General features: G+C 54.5%; 2 protein-coding genes across 4 annotated transcripts; one reads left to right on the plus strand and one right to left on the minus strand.

Annotated features, from left to right (window-relative positions):
- Positions 1 to 960: 960 nt before the first annotated feature.
- Positions 961 to 8,141, minus strand: LOC136661617 (uncharacterized). Its single transcript, XM_066638949.1, has 5 exons — positions 7,729 to 8,141; positions 4,666 to 4,965; positions 3,941 to 3,974; positions 3,055 to 3,169; positions 961 to 2,438 (listed from the first exon to the last, which is right to left on the minus strand). Exons 1-5 carry the CDS (start codon positions 7,959 to 7,961, stop codon positions 2,137 to 2,139), a joined length of 984 nt encoding a protein of 327 aa, XP_066495046.1. The 5' UTR covers positions 7,962 to 8,141; the 3' UTR covers positions 961 to 2,136.
- Positions 8,142 to 8,346: 205 nt separating this feature from the next.
- Positions 8,347 to 26,623, plus strand: CIPC (CLOCK interacting pacemaker). 3 transcript variants are annotated; one of them, XM_066638649.1, is made up of 4 exons: positions 8,347 to 8,376; positions 22,025 to 22,247; positions 24,232 to 24,413; positions 24,725 to 26,623. In XM_066638649.1, the coding sequence occupies exons 2-4, from the start codon at positions 22,031 to 22,033 to the stop codon at positions 25,586 to 25,588; spliced, it is 1,263 nt and encodes a 420-aa protein (XP_066494746.1). In that variant the 5' UTR covers positions 8,347 to 8,376; positions 22,025 to 22,030; the 3' UTR covers positions 25,589 to 26,623. The 3 variants fall into 3 exon arrangements, with proteins under 3 accessions (XP_066494746.1, XP_066494745.1, XP_066494747.1); XM_066638648.1 differs by lacking the exon at positions 8,347 to 8,376 and adding an exon at positions 14,885 to 15,155; XM_066638650.1 differs by lacking the exon at positions 8,347 to 8,376 and adding an exon at positions 14,885 to 15,155 and having other exon boundaries at positions 24,232 to 24,323.
- The last annotated feature ends 797 nt before the right edge of the window (positions 26,624 to 27,420 follow it).

A 27,420-nucleotide genomic window follows, 5' to 3' on the forward strand; every position in this document is an offset into this window, starting at 1 on the left:
CTGTCTCCCTGGCTATGGGCCTTCCTTCTTTGCCTCTTAGCCTCAGACTGTTGGCAAAGTGTCTCTTCAAACTGGGAAAGGCCATGCTGCACAGCCTGCCTCCAAGCGGGCCGCTCAGAGGCCAGGGTTTCCCACTTGTTGAGGTCCACTCCTAAGGCCTTCAGATCCCTCTTGCAGATGTCCTTGTATCACAGCTGTGGTCTACCTGTAGGGCGCTTTCCTTGCACAAGTTCTCCATTGCAATGCATCTCCCAGCAAAAATGAAAGGATACCACAACCAGCCATCCTTTCACTGGAGGCATCATAACCAGTTTCCCATGCCAGGCTCGCACCATTAAGGCAGCAACAGCGCAATGATCTTGACCTGTAAAGTGACCAAGAGAGCCCATATGCTCTTCCAAAAGAAAAAGCAGAACCAGGGGAGAAAGCAGAACCAGGTTACACGTGCAATCTGGCACATGACCAGTAGAGGGAGATGGTGGCCTCCCAAAATTGAACTGATATTGCACCCACTAATTAGTCCTAGTTCATTGAATGAAACAATCAATGCATTCTTAAAAATGGAATCTTTTTCATGGAAAAAAGAGAGAAGTGATTTGTGCTCAACATCGATGCCCTTGGATTGCCCCAAGCAACACAACCAGGCTCTGATTCACTCCTTTTTCCTCACTTCGATGTCTTTATTGTCTTGTTGGAAGAGATTTAGATGGGAAGAAACCCCCAACCACCTGCCCACTCTCCCTTCATCCAAAGAAGACAGAGTTGCTCCAGTATGTGGTGGGGACAGAGGATTAGCTCAGGCTGGTAGCAGCTAAAGGCAACAAACGGAAAACCCTCTAGGCCAGGGATGTCAAACTCATTTCATACAGAGGGCTGAAGTTAGCATTCATGGTGGCTGCCGAGGGCCAGGAGTGACATCATTAAACAGAAACTGATACTCTTAAGCAGATGGTGACCAGAAGTAAGTGCTTTATTCTCTAACAGAAACTCATTAGCTGCAAGTGACAGAAGAGAAAATGTGCAAGTTCATATTTTCAAGAAATAAAAGAGCCCAATTATCAAGCTGGGAGAGACCAATTACAATGGGGGCTGGATAAATGGCTTCCAGGGGCCACATTTGGCCTGCAGACCTTACGTTTGATACCTGTGCTCTAGGCAAACCAACTGGCAAGAGACTCCAAACCAGGGCAAGCAAATCTTTGACACCAGTTGGGTGTCTGGCTACACAATGCCTCCCTGTTCAGCGACCCATCTACCACTCAGTGCCAGTCACTGAGGGGCAACAGCCGAGGGTCTGCTGGCTTGTCAGGGAGGCATCTGGTTAGCCACTGTGGGAAGGAGAATACAGGATGAGAAGGACCCACTGTGGGTCTGATCCAAGAGGGCCAGTTCTGGTACAGGTCTGCTGCTGGCAACATGCTACGGTAACACAACAGCAATGCACCCAGGGGAGGTGCCTGAAAAAGGAAGCCTACTAACTGCTAATTAAATACAGTTTGCATTTTATATTTCTGTGTTGTATGCCACCTCAGATGTCTTGCTTACAAGGGGAAAGGCAGGAGATAAATATCAGAACGCAGAGATTTCTTGACTCCTGCGGAGTCTTTCAAGCCACAGCAGGAAAGTACCTCTCAATGCCCACTGCAGTGGGCTTCACCCCCAACTTCTTTCTGCTCCACTTCTCTGGCCCCAGCTGGTCAGTCATAATCCACAAAACCAGAAGACCACACAGGATGGCAGAAAGCTCTTATTTAATGCAAAACAGGAGAGAGACACAGTGTGAGGGAAAGGCGATTGACTGCACGGAGGAGAGGACAGGCACCTGCCTCAACTCTGCCAAGACAGCTGGAACTGTCACAGTAGTACATCCCCCCCCGGTTATCTTAATACACAACATAATGATAAAAATTATACACAACATAATAATGAAAATGCAGAATTTTTTTTTTAAGCAAGACACATTGAGAAGAGGGAAAACCCACCAAGAGTGACCCGATCGCTGTCTCCTTGTGGGGCTCCGAGTGGGGCTCCAGGGTACTGGGGTGAAGAAGCCAACAGGGGAGGACAGCTGTTCCCTCTCCCAGACAAGCAGGTTCTTGTTTAAGCCCTTAGAGCCCGTCTAGATGGTGATGGTGCCTAGAAGGTGAACCCCCCAAAGTCCAGCGCGTCAAAGTCCTGGTCCATCCCCTCGTACTCCAGGGCTTCATAGTGTGACTCAGAGTCGCAAGCAGATGGGTGGTAGCCCAGTTCCTTGAAGTCTGGTGGGGGAGAGTCCTCAGGATTTCCAGCTGTGGCCGAGGTGGCCCTGTAGCCGAGGGTGGGGCCGGCTGCCGCGCCCCCCACCAAGAGGCAAGCCGCCTTCACTCCTGTAGGGGCTGGGCGGCCATGGCGCAGGCAGCGGGGTGAGGAGCCCTCCTGGCACACACTTGCCCAGGCAGCTGCAAGGAGAAGCGGGGGCAGGCGTCACCAACACTGCAGCGGCGCAAACGCCTGCAGGCTCAAATCTGACCTTGCTCAGAGAGGGGGAGGGAGGACTGCCAAGCCCTGCCAGCAGGGGCCACGCAGGCATGGACAGCTGTGGTAACACCACAAGCAATGGAATGCACACTGGTGAGCAGCCTGTTCAGCTGCTGGGGGCCGCTCCTGACCTTCACGGATCTGGGAGAGCTCCAGGAAAGCCCCCCCCCCTTAATGCAATGCAGACTTAAAGGCAGTCTCAGCCTCCTACTGAAAGACCTCAGTACAGCTGGGAAGGACCTTGGGGAGACCCTGCGCCCGTCCCTCTCCCTCTCCCCCTCCCCTCCCCCCATAGATAGCACTGGGCCTCCCAAGAGGGACTGAAGGGCTGACTCAGTCCAATGTAGTCTCATGGGTCCTGCATCTCACTTATTCCCTCCAGACCACACGGTCCCCGCCTGGCTGGGTGTAAAGACAAGCTTTTGATGGCAGCTCCTCTTTCCCTCTCCCCCACAAGTTGGGCACCCACGTGACAGCGGTCAGTGACAGAGTGGCCCCAAGGTGGCCCCAATACAACCCCCAGGACCAAGCAGGTACCTTCTCGCCTGTCTGTGCTGGGAGACCCACCGATGCTGCCCCCTTTCCTGCAACATCTTCTCACTGGCGAGTCTATGTGGCGCCCACAGCTGGAGGGGGATCCTTGCGAGAAGCTCTGGAGTAAGAGAGAAGCCAAAGCAGAGAGCACCAGAATCAACAGAGAGCCTGACTTTGTCACACACACACACACACACACACACACAGAAACACAAGTGCATGCGTCTGAAACCCCACAGACAGACAGAGCTTCATCTCAAACCAGCAACCACTGGGGCAAGAATTGGTACACTGCTTTCAATATGAGAGTTCAGCAGTGGAACACAGACAGTTGTGAAAACAAGGGCACATCTGAGCATGTGCAAACCATGTTTTGCTTTGATGAAGGATGGACAGCCAGTTCCCACACACACCTGGAACTAGGAGGGAGCAGTGGCATCTGATCTGATGGCAGATTTCCCGCCCCCCCCCCCCAAATAGAGAATTCCCAGCTGCTCACTTTTGCAGATCTTTAAAACACAAAACAGAAAATCACACCTGAAAGGCTTTGTTTAAGCTTTCTGTAGAGTCCTGGATCTATTAAGGTTTCTTTGACAGCCTCCCCTCCCCAAACCTTAACCTGCAAGTTCTGTTTTATTTTTTTTCCATTTTCCACAAACAAAACTTATAAAAACCTGCACCTGTTGCTGGATTTTTCCTCCCTTTAATGCAATATTGTTTAGCCAACACATCTTTTCAAGGGTGTCCAAACCAAGGTGACTTTCTCACACAACCTGCTATCAAACATTTGTTCCCTCTTTCTTTCTTTCTTTCTTTCTTTCTCTTTCTTTCTTTCTTTCTTTCTTTCTTTCTTTCTTTCTTTCTTTCTTTCTTTCTTTCTTTCTCTTACCTCTTTGACTTTTCTCAAGACATTGAGCCACTGTCTGCAGAAAGAAGGGGGGGGGAGAAAAATCATATTACGCATTTGTGCTTCCTCAAAGTACCCACCCCCACCTCCTTCATCCCAAGACCACTCAACAGAGAGCCTGAAGTCCTCTGAAACCACGTTGCACCAAGTCCGGTTCTCAGGTCCACTGGGTCAGGACTTTCTACCCTGAATGGCAGTAGCTTCCCAGCATCCCAGGGGCAAACAGTTCTTAGTGGGGTCATTTTAATGGCAGGAGTGAGGGGTGACGTCCAGCTTCATTAGCACACAACGCTTGTGTGAACCTTCTACGTAAAGGCCACAGTGGAGCTGATTTAGGGACAGAGTGAATGGGTCCCTACAGCTCCCAGATCAGAGATTTGTATTCTTGACATTCAGGACTGGTGCACTCCTGAGGCCAACTAATCAGGCAGCTGATTAGTGAGGAAGGCCTACCTTTGCCTACTCACTCACCTCCACTGCTCTTCCTCCTCACTCCCTCAGTGAGAGAAGAAGGGGGGAATGGAAGAGGGAAATGTAGAGCAAAGGCTGACACAGGTTAGAGATGAGAGGAGAGTGCTGTTTGGCACAGGCACCAGGAGGGCTTGGGTCAGACCTGCCCAAACTTCACTGGTGTTTTTTATCATGGAACCCTGAGCTCAGCATGATGTAAGAAAGTGGGATAGAAGAGGAAATTCGTCATCACCTACCTGCACTCCTGGCTACTGGGAGCAAGAAACAGCAGGAACTTCCCATCAGTCAGGCTCAGCCCCAGACAGCTGTCCCTCTGGGCACCCAACGGAAGGCGTGGCAGGTCGCAGATCTCACTGCCCTCCAGGATGGCCCCACAGCCAGTGCCCAGGGAGACGCCCAGCTCAGCTGGAGAGTTGGCATCTGGGCAGACAAGTAGGCTCCCATCCACTGAGAGGACAAGGAACTTCTCCTTCCACTGCTTGAAGAGGAAGCCGCCTGCAACGGACCACTTGGGATCAGGGTTGGCTTGGAGACAACTGCATGAAGTAAGAAGCATGAGCACAGTACATTTTGCACAACAATGAAGAATTGCACTCAGGCAGAGGCTGCCACTTCTGGAGAGGCCTGAATTCCACCTTTCGCTGGTGACTCAGCTGACCAGGCCGTGGATGCCTGTGTGTGTCCCTGTGTGTGTTTGTGTAGGACAGGAATGAGCACAGTGGAGATCCAGATCTACTGCTAGATCTCTGGGTGATTCACAGCAGATCAGTCAGCAAGGGGTATGTACTCTGAAATGTTCAGCAGTAGTAGTAACAGTAGCCCCTGCCCCCTGACAAATGAGGCTATTGAAATGAAGAAGACTTGGGATTAACTGATTGGCAGGTTCCCTCTCCAAGCCTCAGCGTTCCCCAGCTGTAAAATGGGACATCAGGCACAAAATAGCTAATATAACTCTGCTGTCGTTTTCCTATCAGAACTGCCCATTTTAAGTCTCTGCTGCCTGGTACTCACCTTCTGTCTCAGCCTCAGGGTCCCCCAGCTGTAAAATAGGAGTTGTAACCAGTGGCACTTGTGTGGAGCTCTGTGCTGTTCTGTTGGCCAGTTTTAGAGTTCTGGGTCTTAATCTCCAGTCTGCAGGGTGTCCCAGTGTACACCTCATGCAGGGTGCTTGGTAACTCCCCCCCCCCAGTCACTTTCTGGCTGGTGTACTTCAGGGTTCTGGGAAAATCACACAGGCACACCTGAATCTATCCACCCCTTGCCCAAGTCTAAGGAAACAAGAGAAGATCAAACAACCTCTCAGGATGCTGTGAGACCAGAAGCCCCTGTAGGGCCTGGCCTATGGCTCTTGCTCCAGTGAAAGCAAGGGTTTCCACGAGGCAGGCAGTCTGAGATCTTCCCCCCCCCCACACACACACTTTTGCTCTGCATTTCCCAGCCCCCTTTGCAGCTGCTTGTCTGCCTTGGAGAGGATAGATGATTTGTTTATCCCAACAAGGAATGTGCTGCTAAAGAGAGACTTTCCACAATCCTTCACAGGCCTAGGACAGGACAAACATCACGCATGGCAACAGATTAAAAACCTGATTGAGTTCTCTCTCTGCTGTCCTGGGATTAGAATTCAATCCAATGCTGGCAGCCATAATCCCCAGGGCAGCAGGGGGGTAGGGGAGAGACACGCTGGGTCTGCAGTGTGGTGCAGGGGCATCTAGAAAGCCAGGGTCGAACACGCCATTGACCACTTTGCAAAGAATGGGGCAGAAGAACCGCTGAGCTCGTGCCCACAAAGAAGTTAGAGGAAAAAAATTCACAATCAGTGGTGGGGTAAAGCAGTGGCCATTAACCAGAACAGAAGAAGGTGGCTGCTCTGGTGCCCGCACTGGGGACTCAACATGCAGGAATCTGCTTGAGGTGCTTCTGCCAGCAGAAATAATCAGTGGTGCCTGTTAGTGCCTGCAAGTCAGTCACTCTTCATGGCACAGGAGCAGCTGTCAATAAGAAGTTGGCAGTTCTGCTTTCAAAACACACAGCTGTGCCTTCCTGCCTGGGAGCTCTCACATTTGCATGAACCAAGGGATGCCTGCGTTGACCCTGGACCCAGATACATGGTACAGCTGCTTTGGGGTACGCAGGCATCTCTTGGTTGCCTTTCTATGTTTTGATCCAGCAAATGATGTTATTTGTCAATCAAAACTCTCACAATATATATATTTTAAAACCTTGTCAGTTGATTGGCAGCATGTTTTATGGGGCAATCCCCTTTTGTGTCTCGTTAAGACCAAAGGACAGGGGCAGGAACAACACAGGTGGGCCTGTAGTTCCCAACTCAAGGTAGCTGCAGTGCAAGTCAACATCACACGCAGGGAAGAAAACCGTAGGAGCCAGGGCTCGGCTCTGGTACCTGCTTCTGCAACAGTGCCAAAGCTAAAACCCAAAACCATGAAAGCAGAATATACAACTGTGTCCCTGAGCAGGTACAGAGTGCATTTTAACCACCTGAGTTCCTCCACAACAGAGATTAAAGAGAAGAACCTCCAGACTAGGGAGTGTTATTTCCAAATGGATGTGAAGTGCGTCACCTCTCAGGAAATCCCCCCTCCCCAAACTGGACAAAACTGCCTATGAACTTAAGACATTTGAAAGAGGCAATGATTAAAGAACTCTATAGGGGGAAACTTCACAGGTGAAGCTCATTCACCCACCCCAGTCTGAAAATGCAAGGACAGGTATATGTCAGACACTGAATTTTTGCCCGCTGTGTGGTTGATAATGACACAGGCACTATCTAGAGACAAAATCCACCGTCCAACCATTTACATGTCTAGTTCTGCAGGTATTTTTAACTCAAGCTGGAACTTGAGAAAGTTCTGGAAAACAGAACAAGTTTGGAAGGCAATCTCCTTGCAGCGTTAAATTCAACGCAGAATCTCCCCGGGTGCAGCCCCCCAGCTTCCCTGTGGCTTCACAGCTCTGCTGTTCATGGCTGTGGGAAACCATGAATTAACAAGCAGGGACCCCTGAGCATGTGCAGAGTGCCATCGTTCCATACCGAGGAATTGCGACCAGGCAGCTGGGATTCGATGGTGGGAAAGGCTGCTGGGCAGACAGGGACTCCGGAGCAGGTTTGTGCCCCTGCAACGTTCACAGTTGCGCTGCTTCTCAAGCGCCCGAGTGTCTCCCCTTTTCCTGGTCCCTCCAGCCTTTCCTTGCGGGGTCCCCCCTCCGTGCCCAGGCAGGCTGCTGTTCTTGCCTGGTAGAAACCATCACGAACCCCCCCCCCCCAGCGATGGGGCACTCACCATACTTGCGGAGAGAGCCCCGATGGATCCCTGCGGCGCTCATCCTGCCCGGACCCTTCCATCAGCCGGTGGCGCGAGGAGGACAAGCCGGGGAGGGGTCTGCAAGCGAGCAGGTGCTCCGCGGCCGGCTCTAATCCCCGCGCATCCCGGCAGGGCGGGGGGGGGGAGGCGCGCGGAGGCTGCATCCCTCTCCGCCAATCAGAGCGCGGCAGGCGGCGCAGCATCCTTGCCATTCGTGCCTGAGCGTCGGGGACCAGCAGCCCGTCTGCCTCCAGCAGGGAGCGTCCAGTCAGTGGCGTAGCTGGAGGGGGGCGCGTCCCAGGCGGGGGTCTCAGGCTGCCCGCCCTTCCTTGGAGGGGCAAACGGGCACGAGGGCTCAGCAGCCTCGGCGCGCGCGACCCACAGAGCGCAGCTGGGGGGCTCCCTCCCGCCCCGCACGTGTCTCCGCGTCCTGTCCCCGCCCCCGCACATGGCCGCGCACGTGGCCCCGGAGCCGCTCGGGCCGCCCAGGCGCCGCGTCGGGGAGGAGCGCGTTGGCCGCAGCCGCCGTCGCTCAGGGCCGGGCCGGGAGGAGCTGCGAGTCCGCCCGCCCCGCCGGCCGCGCTCCTTTGTGCCGGGAAGGACGCGCACGCGGAGCAGCGGCGCCAGGTAAGGAGGAGGGTGCCGGGTCTGGCAGCCCCCCGGGTGGGCCCCCAAGAAGCCTCCCACCCCGGGTGGAGGCAGGAGTGACCCGCAGCTGTCCCCCCAACCCCCCCGTCTGGCGTCCCCAGTTTCCTGAGAGGGAGCCCTTCCCCCAGCTGGGCGTCCCCCCAGCTGCCCCAGTAAGTGGCACCTCTCCCACCAGGCCCCCAGCTGCGTCCTTCACCTGGATCGCAGGCACCCGTTTTCCTGAGAGAGAGCACACCCCCAGTGGCACTCTTTGACCCCCCCCCGCGTCCCCATCTGACCCTCCCGCCAGGACCTCAGGTGCACCCTGCCCCAGCCCCACTGCCATTCTCTGGCTGTATCCCATGTGCCCCAAGGTGGAACTTCCACGCAGAGCCTCCCTTTCCAGGTAGCCCTACTCATGGGGGCCCCAGGCTCTCTGTCCCTCTGAGCCTGGCTGTGATGTGGTCTGGCCAATGGGGTGCCTGCCCCATGAGGTGTTGGGGAGTGTTGTGTGTCTCTGGGGAACTTCTGTGGTGTCGGGGATGGCCTGTGTTGCGAGACTGGGGCAGGGCAGAGGCTTTTCTGTTTCTTGTCTGGGCAGGTGAGGGAACAAGCAGGTGTCCCTCCCGCAGGCACCTAACGTGTTTCATTGCCCTGCACTATGCCACCAGATGGTGTGTTGCCGCCGCCGGTGCTTTCCTGAGCATCTGTTTGGCACAGGCCTGGTGCCAGGTGCTGTACAGGACATGGGGTGCTGTCAGGTGCCTGCTTCCCCATCAGCCTTCAAAGGGCAGGGCTGGGAAGAGGCACCTGGGCTGAGGTGGGTTTCTGCATCATTCACTTAGTTAGAAGAGCAAGAAGGGCCTGTGATCACCAGCACCTTTGATGCTTGCAGCCATCGCAAAAGCAACGTTGGCGCAACTGTTAACTGCAAAATGGTTAAATTAGGTTTCCCCAAGAAAGTGTTCTGAATGTTTCTGAAGTGAAGCAGTGTCAGGAAGGTGTCTGAACGCGGCTGGTTCTTTGAGCAGCCTCTCTCTCGGGTTTTTATCTCGAGGCACCAGGTACAAACCACAGTTGCAAAATATTCTTTTAAAATATTTTAAAAGTTGGACGTTATAGCAAAGCAACAGCAGCTATTTAAAATAGCTGCGGTTGGTTTTTCAAGGCAGCTGTGCCAAGGGCTTTCTCTCGATACCGAGCTAAACAAACGCATCGGTAAAGCAGCGACCACGTTTTCCAGACTCACAAAGAGAGTCTGGTCCAACAAGAAGCTGATGGAACATACCAAGATCCAGATCTACAGAGCTTGCGTCCTGAGTCGTGGACTGTACTGTACTGCAGTTGTGCAGTCCTGTACTGCAGCGAGTCGTGGACTCTTCGCTCACAACAGGAGAGGAAACCGAACACTTTCCGCATGCGCTGCCTCCGACGCGTTCTCGGCATCACCTGGCAGGACAAAGTTCCAAACAACACAGTCCTGGAACATGCTGGAATCCCTAGCATGTATGCACTGCTGAAACAGAGACGCCTGCGTTGGCTCGTTCATGTCGTGAGAATGGATGATGGCCGGATCCCAAAGGATCTCCTCTATGGAGAACTTGTGCAAGGAAAGCGCCCTACAGGTAGACCACAGCTGCGATACAAGGACATCTGCAAGAGGGATCTGAAGGCCTTAGGAGTGGACCTCAACAAGTGGGAAACCCTGGCCTCTGAGCGGCCCGCTTGGAGGCAGGCTGTGCAGCATGGCTTTTCCCAGTTTGAAGAGACACTTTGCCAGCAGTCTGAGGCAAAGAGGCAGAGAAGGAAGGCCCATAGCCAGGGAGACAGACCAGGGACAGGCTGCACTTGCTCCCAGTGTGGAAGGGATTGTCACTCCCGAATTGGCCTTTTCAGCCACACTAGACGCTGTTCCAGAACCACCATCCAGAGCGCGATACCAGAATCTTTCGAGACTGAAGGTTGCCTACAGATGTGCCAAGGGGGCAACCATCCAGTCCTTGGTGCCTCGTTGGACTCTGGGCTTCTCGAGAAGTTTGGCAAGTGCCTGATTGGCAGTCTTTGGTCCAGCATGCCAACCCCCTTGCCCATAGCTGGGCCCTTGTAATGTTTTGTGGTACCCTCCTGACAGACGCCCTTTTCCTTCTCCTGTGTCACAAAATCACTGCACCTGTCAGAGTTCTCCCGCAGCTTGAATCCTGGTCCTCCACGGAGTCTTGCTGTCCTAGAGGAAGGGAGAGCTGCATCTCCCATTCCGTGCACTTGGTTGTCACTGTGTCACTCGTGAGGAGTACACAGGTCCCCCTGTGGAAGGGAAGAGTGCCCAGGTTCCCATGTATCTCTGGTCACTCTCTCACTTTGGTTCTGGCGCTGAGGCTGACTTCACAACACATAGGTTTCTTCCTTTGTGTGGGAGGCTGCGTATTGTGTGTGTTCGCATGCGTGTGTCTTCCTGTGAGCATTTCTGTATCTAGGATAGTATTTGGTACTGGGTGCATTCTGCCTCTTGTTGTTAAGTGCAAATACTGGTGGGATGAGAACCCAGTCTCGTGTTTCTTTTTAAACTGGCCCCAGATTACACACCTGAAGGTGGAGAAAACGAGTGACATGCATGTGTGAATCAGGCCACCAGTCACGACAGGCCTGAAGGGATTCTGCCAGCTCCTCCAAGGTAGTTTCGTATTTGCCCCATGTGTGACGATGTCTGTTCTGGGTGTACATAGTGTGGCAGAACAGCCCTCTCTGATTTTCTGCTTTTAAAGTGATGGTGCATGTGGGGAGTGCAGCCATTTTGGGTCAGGACTGTCAGGTGAACTGCAGTGTAAAAAGAACATAAGAACAGCCCCACTGGATCAGGCCATAGGCCCATCTAGTCCAGCTTCCTGTATCTCACAGCGGCCCACCAAATGCCCCAGGGAGCACACCCGATAACAAGAGACCTCATCCTGGTGCCCTCCCTTGCATCTGGCCTTCTGACATAACCCATTTCTAAAATCAGGAGGTTGCGCATACACATCATGGCTTGGACCCCGTAATGGATTTTTCCTCCAGAAACTTGTCCTTTTAAAGGCGTCCAGGCCAGTCGCCATCACCACATCCTGTGGCAAAGAGTTCCACAGACCAATCACACGCTGAGTAAAGAAATATTTTATTTTGTTTGTCCTAACTCTCCCAACACTCAATTTTAGTGGATGTCCCCTGGTTCTGGTGTTATGTGAGAGTGTAAAGAGCATCTCCCTATCCACTCTGTCCATCCCCTATCCACTCTGTCCATCTGTCCAAGAAGGGGCTCAGCTGCAAAGAACTGGTCTTAAGGAGACCCTTAGGTGGCTCTTCTCAGGCACTTAATGCAGCTGCTCAGTTGCAGAATGTGCATGTGTGCATCCCCCCTCCCCCGTTCTCACTGGTCTTGAGCAGGAGTCCCTTGGGCTGGCATCCTGGGCTGTGGTGCCTCCTGTGCGGTCTTCCCTCGCATCTTGTAGGCGGCTATGGCGTGTTTTCACCAAGCCCGCCGCCACTCAGGTGCCGATGCTCAGATGTCCATCTCCCCAACCCTGCCGGCTGGCCACCAACTTGAGAAACATCTCCTCAGCCACTGCCAGGTGATGTAGGATGGAACCAGTTGCACCAGAAGCCTGCCTCAGGGCAGGGCTCAGCATCCGGCAGAGTTGGAAAGGGATGGAGACAGGCCTCCTCGCCTTGGCCCCAGGAGTGTCTGTGTTCTCCCAACCTGTTTTGCCAACAACCAGGACGTCCTTGGTGTTGGCACCGGGGCACTGAAGTGGCTTCTCCCTCTCTGGGAGAGAGCCAAGTTAACGCAACAGGTTGGATTTTCTGCCACTGAGCTGCCACAAATGCTCCCCTTTCCTCTGCCCCTACCCCTGTTTTTCCCTACAGACCCCAAACACTGAAGTGGTGAGCATAGACCCTTCACTTCAACCCCGTCTGCCTACTGGAGCTGTGTCTTGAAGGATTTTCCAGAGTGGGGGAGCTGCCATTTTAAAGTGTGTTGGAGGAGGCATTGTGAGACCATGGAGCTCCCCCCCCCCGCCCGCAAGCCAAGTCCCTCCCCACTGCACAAAAACAGTTCTTGTGTGAGAAGTTGTCCTGCCTTTGGAGCGGGTCTTTGGGGTCAGCGCAGTCTTGGGAGTGGAACAGAAGCTCAGGAGGATGCTGGCCCAGAGACTGTGCCTGCCCCACCCTACACCTGGTGCAGGTGCTCCCTACACCTGCCTCTGCAGTCCTTTGAGACGCAGTATGTGCTGGTGTGTTTGAAGTTTGGAACCAGTGACTGCTTGTTGAGGGAGCTCATGCAAATGGTCATGGCCAGGTACAACATGCTGTGCTTGAGGGCTCACATAACACCAGAACCAGGGGACATCTGCTAAAATTGAGTGTTGGGAGGGTTAGGACAGACAAGAGAAAATATTTCTTTACTCAGCGTGTGGTCGGTCTGTGCAACTCCTTGCCACAGGATGTGGTGCTGGCGTCTAGCCTAGACGCCTTTAAAAGGGGATTGGACAAGTTTCTGGAGGAAAAATCCATTACGGGGTACAAGCCATGATGTGTATGCGCAACCTCCTGATTTTAGAAATGGGCTGTGTCAGAATGCCAGATGCAAGGGAGGGCACCAGGATGAGGTCTCTTGTTATCAGGTGTGCTCCTTGGGGCATTTGGTGGGCCGCTGTGAGATACAGGAAGCTGGACTAGATGGGCCTATGGCCTGCTCCAGTGGGGCTGTTCTTATGTTCTTAACTACAATTCCCAGGAAGCCTTGCAGGTCTCTTGTTACCTGGTGTGCTCCCTGGGGCATTTGGTGGGCCACTGTGAGATACGGGAAGCTGGACTAGATGGGCCTATGGCCTGATCCAGTGGGGCTGTTCTTATGTTCTTATGAGGGGATGCATCGTGCATGGAAATCCTTGTGCAATGAAAGGGGGGGTTCACAGGGCAGAGAGTTTGACTGCCGGAAGAACGGCAGAGCCCACACCACTCGGCTGTGGTGGCATGAGCTGCTGCCCCTGGCGTGGGCTTGGCAGAGCCCTGGCAGCATCGAGCAATGTGAGTGGCTGCATGTCCAAGCCTTCAGAAGCTCTGCACTGAACTGCCACAGGTTGGATGGTGGGCAGGAGGTGGAGACGCAGCTCCTTGTTTGTTCTGGGGTCCAGGAGCCGGTTCGAATCCCTCCTGTGCCGTGGGTTGATTTGGTGGTCACTGCCAGTTCCTAGCTCCCTGCCTGTTTCTCCACCTGTAAGAGGGACGTAGTTGAAATGCATCTGAGAACTGCTGGTAAGGGCAAAGACCAGTAAGAACGCAAAACCTCCTGCCTGTGTAAGAGGGCCCCAAATGCAAAGTTTGGCTTCTTCTAGACTGCAGGCCCTGAAGGGGGAGTTTTATGAGTTCCTGTTGTTGTTCTGCGGAGTTGGTTCCTCTTCCCTGGACAAGCCCACAAGCGTGTGGGGGCAGTTATATGGGGGAGGCACTGACCAGGCCTGAACCCCTCCCCCAGAGCTTAGCAGGAGGTGGCATGCAAACCTCTTCCTCTGCTGGGGTAGTCAGGAGTTGGACCCTGTCATCATTCTGCCTGCCTTTGGTCGTCCTTCATCTGAAGCAAAGTGCTCGCTGTTTGCGCTGCTGGGAGATGGGTATGGATGGGCTGGATTTAAAGCGGAGCCTCAGCAAGACTGTGAGGAGACAATTCAGGGAGCCGGAATCCAAGATTCTGTGCAGGGCCCCTGGCCGATGCCCCCTGGTTTTGTGAGCCCTGAGGTGGCTTCCGCCCAGCCCCTGGGGGCTTCCTCTATGGTGGTTGCACAAAACTGATGTGGGCTTCTCTCAGGGGGCTCCTGCAAAGCCTCCTCTGCACTCCAAAGCCCATGTCCCCTTCAGCACAGTTGGGACAATGCCAGGCTTTTGACGGGTCCATTGGCCTACAGTTGGTGCTTGCGTGGCACTTGAGGATGCCTGGCATTTGCCACATTCCCGCCTGTCGATTGAGGGAGTCTGGCTCATGCCTGTGAGTGGTGCAGCTGGCCATGACTTCTTCCAGAGGGCTCTGCAGCAGAGAGAGAGGAGCCCACTCAGGGGTGTTGGGATGGGGGCTGGGACCCTCCTCCTCTCTCTGCCTTCTTGGCATCACATCTTACTTCAGTGCCAGTCAAAAAGAGTCCATCTTTCCTCCCACCAGCAAGACTGATGGCCATTTCTCAGAGAATATTCACACATATTCTCCCTCCCCCCATTCTTGCCGGTGGTCAAACAGGCTTTTGGAACCCCAGCAAACTTGCCACACCTGTTGTGCCAGAGCATCAGTCTCTCTCCCTCTCTCTGTGCAGTGCGATGCCTGCCAGCCTCTGTGTGTGTGTGTGTGTGTGTGTGTCACGGCTCTCCCTCCCCAGCCAGCGCCTTGAGCCCACCTTGTCCTTCCGTGGAGAGGCGTGGCGTGTATGTGTCTGATGAATGAAGCTGTCGAACCGTCTCCATATTTAGACTGTCGGTTCCCAGAGGGGGCAGTGTGAGCTCCATGTTGCTGCTGCCTTCCGGGAGGGAGCCATGTGCCTGCTCGTGAGGCGGTGGGCTCTGCTCCCCCCACCCCACGGCTCCTCTCAGCCTGCCCTTCCCCGTGATGCTCCACTGCTTCCCGTTAAGGCAGAAAGGTTGTGCCGGGGAGGGCTGGCCCCACTGTAGGAAGCAAGGAAGTGCTCTTGAGTCCGGGGACACATTCTGGAAAAGGGCAACACTCTCTAGCCTTCCAGGGAGACTGGAGTCCTGCTCAGCAGGTATGTGGGGCTTCTGAAACCTCCACAGAGTCAGAAGTTGGATGGAGCAGATTGTACTGGTGGGGGGGGGGTCGTTGACAGCTGGTGGTATAATGATTTTTTCGGGTTGGGGAGGAAGGGAACCTGTGCATATTATCTTCCTGACCTGAGGCTGGCCAGGATCGTCTTGTGACTGGGGGATTGGACCTCCTGGAGCGCAGCGGGGGTGGGGGGGCTGAGATGGGGACTTAGGGTTGGCCTTCCTGTCTCTGGACTAATAAGCTGCCTTTTGGTGGGATGAAAGTGACCTGTTGGGAGAATGGTGGGGGTGGGGGGGGGAAGATGAACAAGGAGTTTTGCTGAGCAAAACACAGCACATCTGTGGTATCGGCTAGCAGGAGAAAGGGATCTGGCTTGCTAAGTGTGGCCGGGGCGGGGGGGGGGGGGGCCGGGGATGGCCAGCTGGGCCAGAGGAACCTGGCAAGTACACAGCCACAGGGCTGGTGGCCAGGCTTGTGTTCCTGGGATAAACTCACTCCATTCTGCAGGTGGATGGTCAGGAGCCTCTTCTCTCCCCCTCCAACATTCATGTTGAGACCACGTTCTGGGTTGTCTCCGGGAGCTCATTTTGTGCGGCTGGAGGGGGAGGTTTGCCCTTTGAGTCACCCTGAAGCCTTAACTTCCCCCATCTGTGGCTGAGCTTTCCAAGGGGGGGGGGTTGAGAGAGAGCACTGGCTCTGGGATTAAAGGACTTGAGCTCTGAGTGTTTGGCCTGGCTGGGGGTGGGGGCAGGAGTCTAGGGGAGGGCAGGCTTGTCCTGGAGCTGAAGGCCCCTCTCCCAGGGAGATGAGAGCAACAGTGTGCATTCTGTTGGGGGGGGGGGCTGGAAACGCAGCCAAGTGGGGGCATGGAGTATGCAGAAGTTGTCTTGGCCTGGGAGACTGAACAGTGCTGACACGTGCAGAACGGAGTCTCCCTTCTGGCAGCAGGCCACCATCTGCTCCCCCCCCCCCCGCACACATACTAAAGCCCAATGGTGGAGGGAGCTGAGCCCCCCCCGCGCAGACATGCACTACGAGGAGGAGCGCCTGCTCTCCTGTGCTTAAGGAAGGCCTGTGCAGTGCGTGTGCGCCGGGCTGTCCTGGGAACATGCTGTGCCATTACGTAACCGGCTCTACTTGGGAAAGTGGCTGTGGCTGCCACCTCCTCCCACCCTTCGCCCTGCTCCAGGGAGGGGTGTGGTGTAAACAAACACACATGGCCATCCTACTGACTCTCCCTCCCTCCCTGGGCGTGGAACTGCCAGCTGTGTGAAGTGCCTGGTAAGAGAGACCTGTTGCTGCTCCGGATCAGGGTGGGTTGCATGCGCTTGGGGATGGGGGCGATGGAGGAAATAATAGACCATGCGGGGTGGGTGGGGAGTGCCTGCTCCCCTTCTCCCAGAAGCCCAGTGCACACTGCATTGATGGCAGTTGTGAACTGAGGCCCCACTTAAGGGTGGGCTGGTGGTGGTGGAATGGTGCAGTTCTGGCCCCTCTGAATTCACGCATGTCCAGGATTTTCCTTTCTGGCTGCCAGGGCTTGAGGGAGGTGGCGCCTGCCATTGCAATGAGCCTTTTTGATTTCCTCCGAGAAGGGGCCGTTTACTAAAGAAGCACTGAGCTCTCCAGGCCATGTCTTCTGGTCTGCTAAGGGTCATTGGATTCTCTGTCTTCAGCCCCCCCCCCTTCTTCCTCCTTCAGGAAATGTGCATCTCTTTCTTTGCCAGGCTCCTGGGCTCCCTGGCTGGAGGGCCAAGAGGGGCTGTGTGTCTTCTCTGCATCCAGGTTCTGTTGCAAGAGAGTTCTGTTGCCGCAGATGCTCACAAGTCCTCTTTTGCTGGCTTGGCGAATGCCAGACCTTGGCAGGAGGGTGTTTTGCCGAGGTCTGCAAGCTCCCCAGGCAGGTAGAGCTCCCTGCACACCAAGGCTGGGCTAGAAACTTGCTGTTGTGGAGCAAGCCTTTGGTCGTGCTTTGTCCTCTGTTCTCTGCGTGGTCATGACCTGGGCCAAGAGGCTCCAGATGCCTGACACAGAGCCATTAGCCAGGTGGGAACTAATTGTTCTGCGGGCCTCCAGCAGACCAGGCAAGCAAGATTGGGCTCCAGCTGCAGCTCATCAGATAAGAAGCCCATCAGATGGGCCAAGATAAGAATCACATCTGTTGCAAACAAACGGGTTTAGGAACCCGCCCCTCTCCAGCTGATAGATGGGGAAGCCTCTGGGAGGGAGGGGGAGGGATGAGTTTGGTGTCTCTTGTAGAGAATCCACCAAAGCCAGGGAGGCAGTTTGGGAGGGGCACCGTGAGGGTGACACCGCTGTAGGTTTGTAGTTTCTATCTGCCCAGATGTTGGGCTTAGAGTAGCAGCAGAGCAGTTGCCCGGTGGGCCTTGCAAAGTGGCTCTTGCAGGAAGGGTCCTCGCCTGAACACCTGATGGGCTGGACTGGGCCTGCATCGCCTGTGGAGTGGCCGGGAAGTCACTCCCAGCTGAGCATCAGAAGGGCGCCAGTTGGCAGAGCCTCCTGGTCCTCTGGCAGCTGTCGCTGGCGGTGGGACCCCCGCTGCTTGCGAGGGTAGGTTTGAATTTATGTTGGGGTCAGTCACATTTCTGTAATCCTTGCAGCGGTTTGCATTGCAGCTTGACAAAAATGCAGTGATGATGCAACAAGAACAGCAACTGGTCTTTCTCTCCACGCTGCATAGTGTTGTTGGTCTCAGTCACGTCTCTCCAGGTGTCCTGGTTTCTGACCCAAGAAGCCTCAAACGCTGGAAGGAAGGTGCTCCAGCCCCCTGGTAGTTTTGGCTGCCCCCTACTGCCACTTTTCCAGCTCCACAGCATCAGGGTTGCGCATGGGTCCGATGCCACCTTAGCAGCCTGGTTCCCAGGCCCCATCTCGGTGATCCCAGCGTGGAGTTTACCTTCTCTGCTGCTCCTGCCTGTATCAAGCACAACCGGAGATCTCCCTCCTGGTTTCTCGCTGTCAGCTCAGTCCCCATTAGTGTGGCTCTGGAGTGGAGCTTATTTGCCCCAATATTTTTTTTTGGGGGGGGGTGGCCTTGCAGTGGGGAGCAGGCTTCCTCTCACAGGTGACCTTTGGAGTCCAGGGCTCCTTGTAGCCCTGCAGAGGGTCTTTAGAAATGGACAGGCTGCCAGGCGACTGGCTGGCTTGGGCCTTGGGAGTGTGTGCCCATTCCTTTCTTTTTTTAACTGCACGATAAGCCGACTGGCTCGGGTGGCTTTGAATTTGCTGATGGAAGGAATTCTGCCAGAACAGAGCGAAAAAGGTTATTGTTCAGGAAGGGCAGCTGGAAGCCGTGCAGGGTCCATTGTTGGTTCCTGACGGCCTAGAACTGCATGGAGCTGAAGACGCTGGCTGGCCCTGGCAGCAGGACACCCCATCCTGGCCCAGTCTCTTCTAGGCCCTGTCATGATTTTGCAGATTTCCTGATCATGGGCTGGCCCCTTGTCTGAAGTTTGTGCCTGGAGCCAGAGATGGCAGCAGGGGTGCAGAGACCAGTCTGGGTTCTCATTTCTGTCTGTTCTGCAGGAGCAGTGCACTTGGAGCTGGTTGGCTTTATCGCCTTGCCATCAAGTGCTGGCACCAGCCATGCGGACGATTGCGCCCCTGAGACGCATCCTTTCCGTGTGGCCGTGAGCTTTCACTCTTCTAGCACCACTGCCCTGTGCCCTCCCGCCCTTTCCCCCTCTCTCCTGAATGGAGTTGAAGATTGTAAGCTGCTTGGAGAAGGGACTAGCCCTCTTGTCCTTAGCAAAGGACATGTTTGTCTGCCTTTGGAGGCCTGTCTGGCAGGTCATTTCTAGGCTGCATGAATATCTGTGAGGCAGCTGTGTTTGGTTTTGCTTCCAGTCTGCTTCCCTCCCTCTCTGTGCCCGCCTCTCTTCTCCCTCCCTTCTCCGCTGGGAGGTGGAGCAATCCCACATACTCTTCCATATGGTGACGGACCGGAGCATGGCATTGCAGCATCTCCGTAGGTTGGCAGCAGCGTGAGCGAGGTGGGCGGGGGCAGCGGAGCACGTGGCTGCCAATGTGCCTTTCCCCGTCTTGTGTGTGGCGAGCCATGTGTGAAGGAATGGGAGGGCTGGGCAGGAGTGGTGATGGGGGGCTGGGCGGGGATGGCAGCCAGCTGCTGCCACTGCTCCTCCTCCCTCTTAGCAAGCTGCTCCTGGGAGCTGCGCTGGGCCAGGCCAGACCACACAGGGCAGGGAGGGCCTTGGCGGCCATTGCGTAACAGGGAGATGGCCATTTCCAAAGCCTTGCCCATGCCTGGTGCCTGTCGGAGAGCATCAGCTGTGATGCTCCCTGTGCACTTTGCCAAGCAGCAGCCCTGCCACAAGCAGGGCCCCCTCCCATTCCCTACACTTGCCAAATGGGGTGTCCACCTCACCCCAGCCACAGCTGGCTTTCTCCTTGCGAGAACAGATGACACCCCCAGATGCCAGTAGCTTTGGAGGTGATTCATGTAAGACACAAAGTGCAAATTGACAGCAGACTGAGGACCCAATCCTATGCATGCCTACTCAAGTTAGTCCCGTTATAGTCAGTGGGGTTTACTCCCAGGTGAGTGTGGGCAGGATTGCAGCCTAAAGCCAGTACTTAAAGGTGACAATTTGGTGCCCTCTCAAAACCAGTTTTGTTCTGCCCCCACACCTTGTTCCTCTGTGATCTGGGGCAAGGCTCCTTTGATGACCTTTCGCACACTCTCCAAACCAAAGCATTGTTCCTGCACAGTGAGCTTTAACATGTGAGGCTCCCGTGCCATGCGCAGGACTAAGGAGGTGGGCAAATGATGCAGCACCTGCTTCTGGAGATTCTTGTGAGCACCCAGCACAGTATCTGGACCAGCCACCTGGTTTTTGTGCCACTCGCCTGTCATCTTGCCGTGCCCCATGTGCCTGCTCTCTGTGTCTTTGCTGGTGCCATGTTTTCCTGCCTTAGTCTTTCATGACACATGGTGTGCTTTTTCTATAATGGTTAAATGCACTCCTGTGCCTTCCACCCTGACTTTTCTCCCTCTTTGTCTCGCATGCCCACTGGCCTCTCCGCTGCTGCCCCAGCACCGCTTCCCAGGGCCCTGTCACCTTCTTGCATGCCCCAGATTTGTCTTCCTGGGGTTCAAGAGTGGCACAAAGGCACCCTTCCTGCCTTTCATCCTCTTACATAGGAGATCTGCCCTTTGTCACCGTTTTCTCTTGTCTAATCCCTGTGTCTCCTCCATTCTCGGCTTGTTTTTCCTGTGCTAGAATTGTGTGCCTTCTGTGCATGTGCATATCCGTGATCCAGGCCACGGTGACATCGAGGTTAGATTATTGTAACACGCTCTATGTGGGGCTGCCCTTGAAGACGGTTTGGAAACTGCAACTAGTGCAGAATGCGGCGGCCCATGTGGTTACTGGAGGTAGGCGGTTCGACCCTGTCAGTCCGCTTCTCCAGCGGCTGCATTGGCTGCCCATTTGTTTCCGGGCCCAATTCAAGGTGCTGGTTTGACCTTTAAAGCCCTATGCTGCTCTGGGCCAGGGTACCTTAGAGATCGCCTACTTCCGTACAATCCGGCTCGTCCTCTCAGGTCATCAGAGAAGGCCTTTTTACAAGTGCCACCGCCTAGGGAGGTACGTGGGGCGGCGGCAAGAAATAGGGCCTTCTCAGTAGTGGCACCAACGCTGTGGAATTCCCTTCCCCTTGATTTAAGAATGGCTCCCTCTCTTGAGACTTTCGGCGAGGCCTGAAGACCCTTCTGTTTAAACAAGCCTTCTGAGTTCTCGGCCTTTTTAACATCTTTTCAACATCTTTTAATTTTTTACAGGCCTGATTCTTTTATGACTTGCTGCTGCTCTATGCTCTTTTTACCTTTTTTCTACTTTTTATCTGACTACTGTTTTTATGATATGTGTTAATATGCTTTTATCTGTTTTTAAATTATGTTTTTAATCTGTTTTAACCTGTTGTAAGCCGCCTTGAGTCCCTTCAAGAAAGGCAGGGTAAAAATAAAGTTATTATTATTATTTATTTATCCGCACCTCTCAGTACACCCATGGGACTAGCTTTCCCATCGCTCTCATTGTAATGCAGTTGTTCAGCATGAGCAAGGCTCTGCCATGCCGTGTGCAAAATATGCCTCGGAGCACGTGCAAAGGGTATCAAGGTGCCCAGCCTGGTGGGACAAACCTTTGTGCTTTACACCACCTGAGGATACCTGCAATGCTGCAGCAGGTCAGCATGTGGGGGGAGAAGGGAGCCACTAATGCACCCCAAGATAGAAAACAAGGAGCACACGTTCTTCACCCTGTCTCTAAGGTTGCCTCTATTATTCAAAGAAATCAACTGTGAATTTTGCTTACCAGAATCTTTGCATTGGAAATTGGTGAAAGGGAAAGCTGAATATTTGAGGAGGGGAGAGACTTGGCATTCAGTGCCTGGGGAGGCTGGCTGAATTGCAGTGGGTGGAGGAATGGGCAGGAGTGCTGGGGCCCGCTCCGTCATGTGCCCTCCTGACCCCAGCAAGCCTCCCCCTCGCTACTCAGGCTGTGCCCCAGGTGGGTGCCCCACTTGGCAGCCTTCCCTGCTCTCCTCCTGGAAACAGGTGCTGGGAGTTCTCAGCATCATGAAATTTTGTGGCGAGATTTCCTTTGCCACATCGTGGCTCGCCCAAAAGCAGGTGGGGCAGTCACCAGGATTTGCAGCAGGTTTCCCTGCAAGCACCTGATGGCGAAACTCCAGTGGGAGCCTCTTGGGTACTGTGCAGCCCTTTCTCGAAAGAACCCATGAGTTTCTGTTGCTGTTGCGTATGATCCTCTTATCCTTCCTATAATTGTGCTTTTTCCACTCCCCCAGGAGCGAATGAGGGTAGCAGCCATGCCTTTGGAGGAGACCGCTCTGCCTGGTCACCCATTCAAGCCAGGAGAGGAGAAGACCCACCCGGGCAGGGCCTTAAAGGCAGAGGGTCCGGGCTGCAAGGGCCAGACAGCTCAGCCCACAAAGGTGGCAGGAGGCAACAGTGCTGGCAGGAAGTCTCCTCGGCCAGCCAGTGAAGGGGAGAAGGACTCTGGATTCTCAGGTAGAGGCCCTCTCGAGAGAGAGGCACTGCTTCAGGCAGCTGCCCCCTTGTCTTGGGGCTGGTGCTGATCGTGTCCACACGAGCCCCCACCCAATGCTGCTGAGATCTTGCTGTTCTGAAGGTTCCACCGAAGCACTTCATAAAGTACTAAATTAAGTGGAGTGCCCCTCCCTATGGCCAAGATCCTCTTCTGATATTACACACAGGGATGTTCTGTCAGGAAGGTCCCCTGCAGCATGAATTACGTTTCCTCTTTGTAGACTCACAGTGCAACTTTCTGTGTATCTACTCAGAAGTAAGCCCCATTGAATTTAGTGGGGCTTATTCCCAGGCAAGTGTGTATAGGATTACAGCCTCAGCCTGTTTGATGTCTTCCTGATGAGCATAGTTGGAAAATTATTGAGGAGTGTCTTCTCTTAGTTGCCCCAGAATTTCAGTTTGGGTCCTCAAAAATTTTTCTTTTTCAAAAAAGCTGTAAAATAGAGCTAATTGACTATAAAAATTAATCTAAAAAACATTAATGGAATGAAACTTCCCCTACCCCTCAGGAACAGAAACTTTCAGTGGAAGCATTAGGAGGCCAGTGACCACCAGTCCCTCTCCCCATCCTCATCCTGACCCTCCTTAAGAAGCAATAACGTGAACTGAACCTGCAAACTCTCTCTCTTTGCATATTGTCAATGGCCATTTTAAAGGCACAATAGCCCTGAAAAACCTGATCAGTGCTGCCTCTCTGGGCAAGATGAGCTGGTGCTGCAGTTGCCCTTTATTAGAAAAAGAAACTCACTGGAACTCAGGTCTGCAAAATCAGAGGAGAAAACATCAGAATGCAGCAAATAACATAATTCAGATACTCCATGAATAGAGATTGACCTTAGAGTGGCCATTCCAGAGAGGGGGCTTGTGCTCAGCTATGTGGACTTCTGGTAGGAGTGGAGGGGCTGGAGGGGATCCCCTTCTTTGTGCAGCTGCCTGACAACCCTGTTCCCCCCCCTTCCCCGTCACTGATGTTGAAGAGCCAGAGTTGTAGTCCACAGGTGATAAGGGGCTGCCTTGGGCTCGCTGCTGGTCCAAGGAGACGCACTTCACTGTCCCCTTATGATGCTGTCAGGAGCAGCCAAGAGTCCTCCTCCTCCATTTGACTCCTTCCAAGTGCTGCCCAGGCAGCAGAGAGGCTGACACCATGTGCTCTGGGTCTCTGGGTGGCAGCTTTCTGTCTGAGAACGCCACTCAGCTCCAGCTTCCCAGCATGTTCAGAACACAGCGCAGCTGGACTCAATGCCTTTTCCTGGAAAGGAGGTTTTCACTCATTTGGCACTCTGGACATTCAGGGCAGTTTTTCCAGGCACAGGCTGGGGCAGGGCTTCTGCCTGCCTGCCTTCCTCATCCCTTGGCTTCCCAGACAGAACCTTTCCTGCAGCAAGGTGGCCTCAGAGCCATCCAGGGGCAGTTGTCTGACTGGGCCTTGCCTTCCCCATGCTTCTCCTGGGGCACAAGGGAGGGCCCAGGAATCTGGAAAGCAAATCCAGATGTACCTCCTCGAGTACAGAAGCTTTCCCACTCCCTCCCTGTGAACAGGCCAGGTGGCAAGAAGGAATACCTAAACCATGTGAGAAAAGATGGAAGAGTCCTTTGGATCTGGTCTTGTAGGTGCTATTTGTATGCAAGTGGACTCATGCTTCAGTAGCAAGTTGAGAACCCTGCAGCCTGTAGGCGTCTGGCCATTGCTCGGGCGAAAGACATCTGAGGTGGGCTTGAGAGTCACGCAGTCTGGGAGGCAGCTGCCTAGAAGGGCATGAAGCTGATGCAGCTTCTTACTTACCTGACCACTGCCCTGCTTCGGGGGCATTTCTTGGTGGCTGCTGCAAGGGTCCTCTTGGCTGAGGGAGTGGGGAGGGGCTGCCTGATGTTTCAGGGTGTGTCTGCTTTTGTTTCCTGCCCTCCCCCTCCTTAATCTCTCTCTGTCCATTACCTCTTTGTGCAGATGTGAGCTCGGAGTACCTGAGTAATGTGGAGCAGACGGACACAGAGGAGCAGTCTGCCTGCCCGTTGCGCCAGCCGGCCTTCCTGCAGCAGGTGCCGCAGAGGGCGTCGGGGGGGCTCGCCAGCGGCGCCTTCACAGGCCTCGCCCCCGTGTACATTGTCAAAAACGTTATCCTCAAACAGGTAGCCCTCCCCATGCCCAGGCACTGCCAGCCTCCCGGCGCCAGCAGCCTCCCTCTCCCCCCCCCTCGTCCTCCCACCAGGCAAGAAACTTCTCTTATGCCTTGGCTCTTGATGCTTCTCGTGTGTTGAGCACCATCAGTGCAAGAGGACCTGGCCCTGCCCCAAGGCCCTTAAAGTCCTTGGGAACCCCCTTTCCATTGCAGAGTCCTGCAAGGGTGGGTTGGTGGGGGCTGCTCTGTGCCAATCCAGAGTTCTCTTCCAGGAGCCTGCCTCTCTCCCAACACTCTCTCCCTTGCTCTTTTTCTTTGCAGTCCCAGTTTCTGACCTGGAGCAGCCAGCACCAGCTGGATGGTGCCCAGGGCCCCCCTGCCCATGTCCTCTTCATCCAGCAACCGGTGACTGCTTTGAAGCCCCTGCTGCCTGACCAGAAGTCTCCGGCCAAGGAGCCCTCCCTCCCCATCAGCTCCTACCCCAAAATTGCTCCTCGGCCAGGCCGTGACTTGCAAGCCAAGGGAGCGGGAGAGGCAGGACCCCTGCCAACAGGAGGTGCCAGCAAGAACAAGCGGTTCTGCCTGGAGGAGGCCTGGGTGTCCTCTTCTGAACCTGCAGCTCCTGGAGGGGGCAAGGAGAAGCTGCAGGAGGACCCACCTCCTGCAGAGGCGGCCCTGGTCAACTTGGAGGTGCTCTCCCAGCAGGCCGTGACCTCCTCCACTGACCCTATGCTGCCTGGCCTGGAGCAGGCGGAGGGCAGGATGATCTCCAGGGCCTCCCGGAAGCTGGGCTGCAGCAGTCAGGGCAAGCAGCGCCGCTTCCACAACACTGTGGAGATCCTGCGGAAGTCGGGCCTGCTGGGCATTGCCCTGAGGACCAAGGAGCTGATCCGGCAGAACAGCAGCATCCAGCGGGACCTGGCTGAGCTCCGGGAACACACCCAGCTCCTGTGCGAGGCTGTCCAGAGCAACGACTCCCAGGCCTGGAGCCGCCTCCAGGAGGCCATGGCCCGCTCGGCTGCTCACTGGGCGGACAAGGGCGCCAGCGCTTCTGTTCCCCCCAGGCAGAGCCTGGCCACTGAGCCAACAGGTCCCCCCACAGAGGTTCCCAGAGAGGCCCCACCCAGCTCACCCCTGCACTTGTCCCTTGCACCAGACTCCTTGGAATGCGTGGCACAGCCGTAGCTCTTACCTCACCATCTTCTGCAGTGCTCTGGGCAGAGGGCATTCTCCAGAAACAGCCTCTCTGAAAGAAAGATGTAACTGGCCACCAGACCCTCTGCTCCCCCAGGATGGCCAAGGAGCCTGGGGGGGCAAAGTGGGGGGACCTTCCTGGACTGGACTGCTGGCACTTGGGGCTGATGGATAGTCTCCAAGGCACTGAGGTGGCTTTGGACTCTCCTGGGTGTGGTGTGGTGTGGTGGGTGGTCCAGGTTCTGCTGACCCTGGGTGGGAGCTGGAGCCATTGTGCTTATAGAAGTGAAAGGGGGCGCTGAGGAGGGAGGGGCACATGTGGAGAGGGACGCTGCCTGGCTCTTTGCGTGTATCACGTTTCCAGGGAGCTCAAGGCAGAGCATGATTCTGAGTCTCTGAGAGTGCCAGAATGGCTTGAACCCAGGCCTCTCTGGAATGACGCTCTGCCTTGCCGATTCACTTGCCTCATTTGCTACAAAGAAGTTGGTTTCCCTCCACAAACAGCCGTTCTGGCGCTGCCTGGCCATAGTTCTCAATTGCTTCATTTGGGAGAAGTGATGCAGAGCTCTGCCTGAGGGATCTGGAAAAGGAGGGGATTCCTGCTTGGTGAAGCATTCTGCCTGACTTGAAAGCTTGCCTGTTCTGCCACCAACAAAGGATGGTCCAATATACGATATTTTTAAAAAAATCATGTTTTGTATAATTTGCTTGGACCAAAGTTGTGAATTGGCGACTCATCATTGCTGTGTATGGTGACCTCGACAAGCCTATGTTGGAGTAACTGGTTCTTGGGCTTTGAAAGAAGACCCTGCTGTACTGGAAGAGCCGCACACACGTGAGATCTTCTCTGACCAGAGTTTCCCACTTCTGAAGGGCTGTTGGCCCCGTGCCAGGCCAGAGCCAGAGGCCTTTCGGTTCAGAACCAGACCGAAAGCTCTTAGCAACCCCATTTTGTTTGGGGGGTTTGAGATTATCTTCCAAGGTGTGGTCAGATTGTTTGGAAAAAAATAAATAAATGAAACTTTACAGGTGAAGTTATGTCTTCGTCTCTGCCACTCTGGTGCTGAGTGGGCAGCAGAAATCAACCGCACAAGTTTTTAAACTGGTGCAACAAAACCATCAAAACTGAACCACAGACAAAACCGAAGAGATGCATTTGCTCCTTGGCTAGAAGGGGAATCGAGTTGATCTTGAGAAGCACAAAGTGGGACTTGGCTACCTGTCTTTGGGGAAGGGGGATTCCAGTCTCCTGTTTTGCACAGTGGAAGTTCCAGTAACTTGGAACATGTCAGCTCTGAAATGGGTCTGTTTTCAACTGTGAGCTGCTGGTTGCAACCTTCAGTCTCGAAAGACTATGGTATAAGCCATTTTCAACCACTGCCATGGCACACAGTGTGCTGGGAGTGGTTCACAGGTGTGCCACAGGAATTTGGGAGATCATTTATTAATAGGGCCAATGGGGATGTGAGCCCCCCCCCCCCCACTGGCAACAGGGTGTGCCTTGTAAATTGTCAAAAACCTGATGGTGTGCCTTGACAATTTTAGTGCCTTGTCAGTGTGCCATGAGATGAAAAAGGTTGACAATTGCTATGCTAGAAGGATGTGAGCCCGCCCCCACCACAGGGAGGGGGCACTCTGCGTCTCAATGGGAGTTAATGTTCAGAGGAGGGCAGCTTAGGAAAAGGAACTGCGCAGGGCCTTTTAGGGCCGCTTTGTGGAGTTTCTGCTGCAGTTGAAGGCTTGGTGGTTTTCTTCTGGAGAAGGTGGTGCCCCTTTGGAAGCCAAAGAACATCTCAGAATGTTGCAGTGACAGGCAGGATTGG

Source organism: Tiliqua scincoides, chromosome 10 (assembly GCF_035046505.1).
Source record: "Tiliqua scincoides isolate rTilSci1 chromosome 10, rTilSci1.hap2, whole genome shotgun sequence".
NCBI lineage: Eukaryota > Metazoa > Chordata > Lepidosauria > Squamata > Scincidae > Tiliqua > Tiliqua scincoides.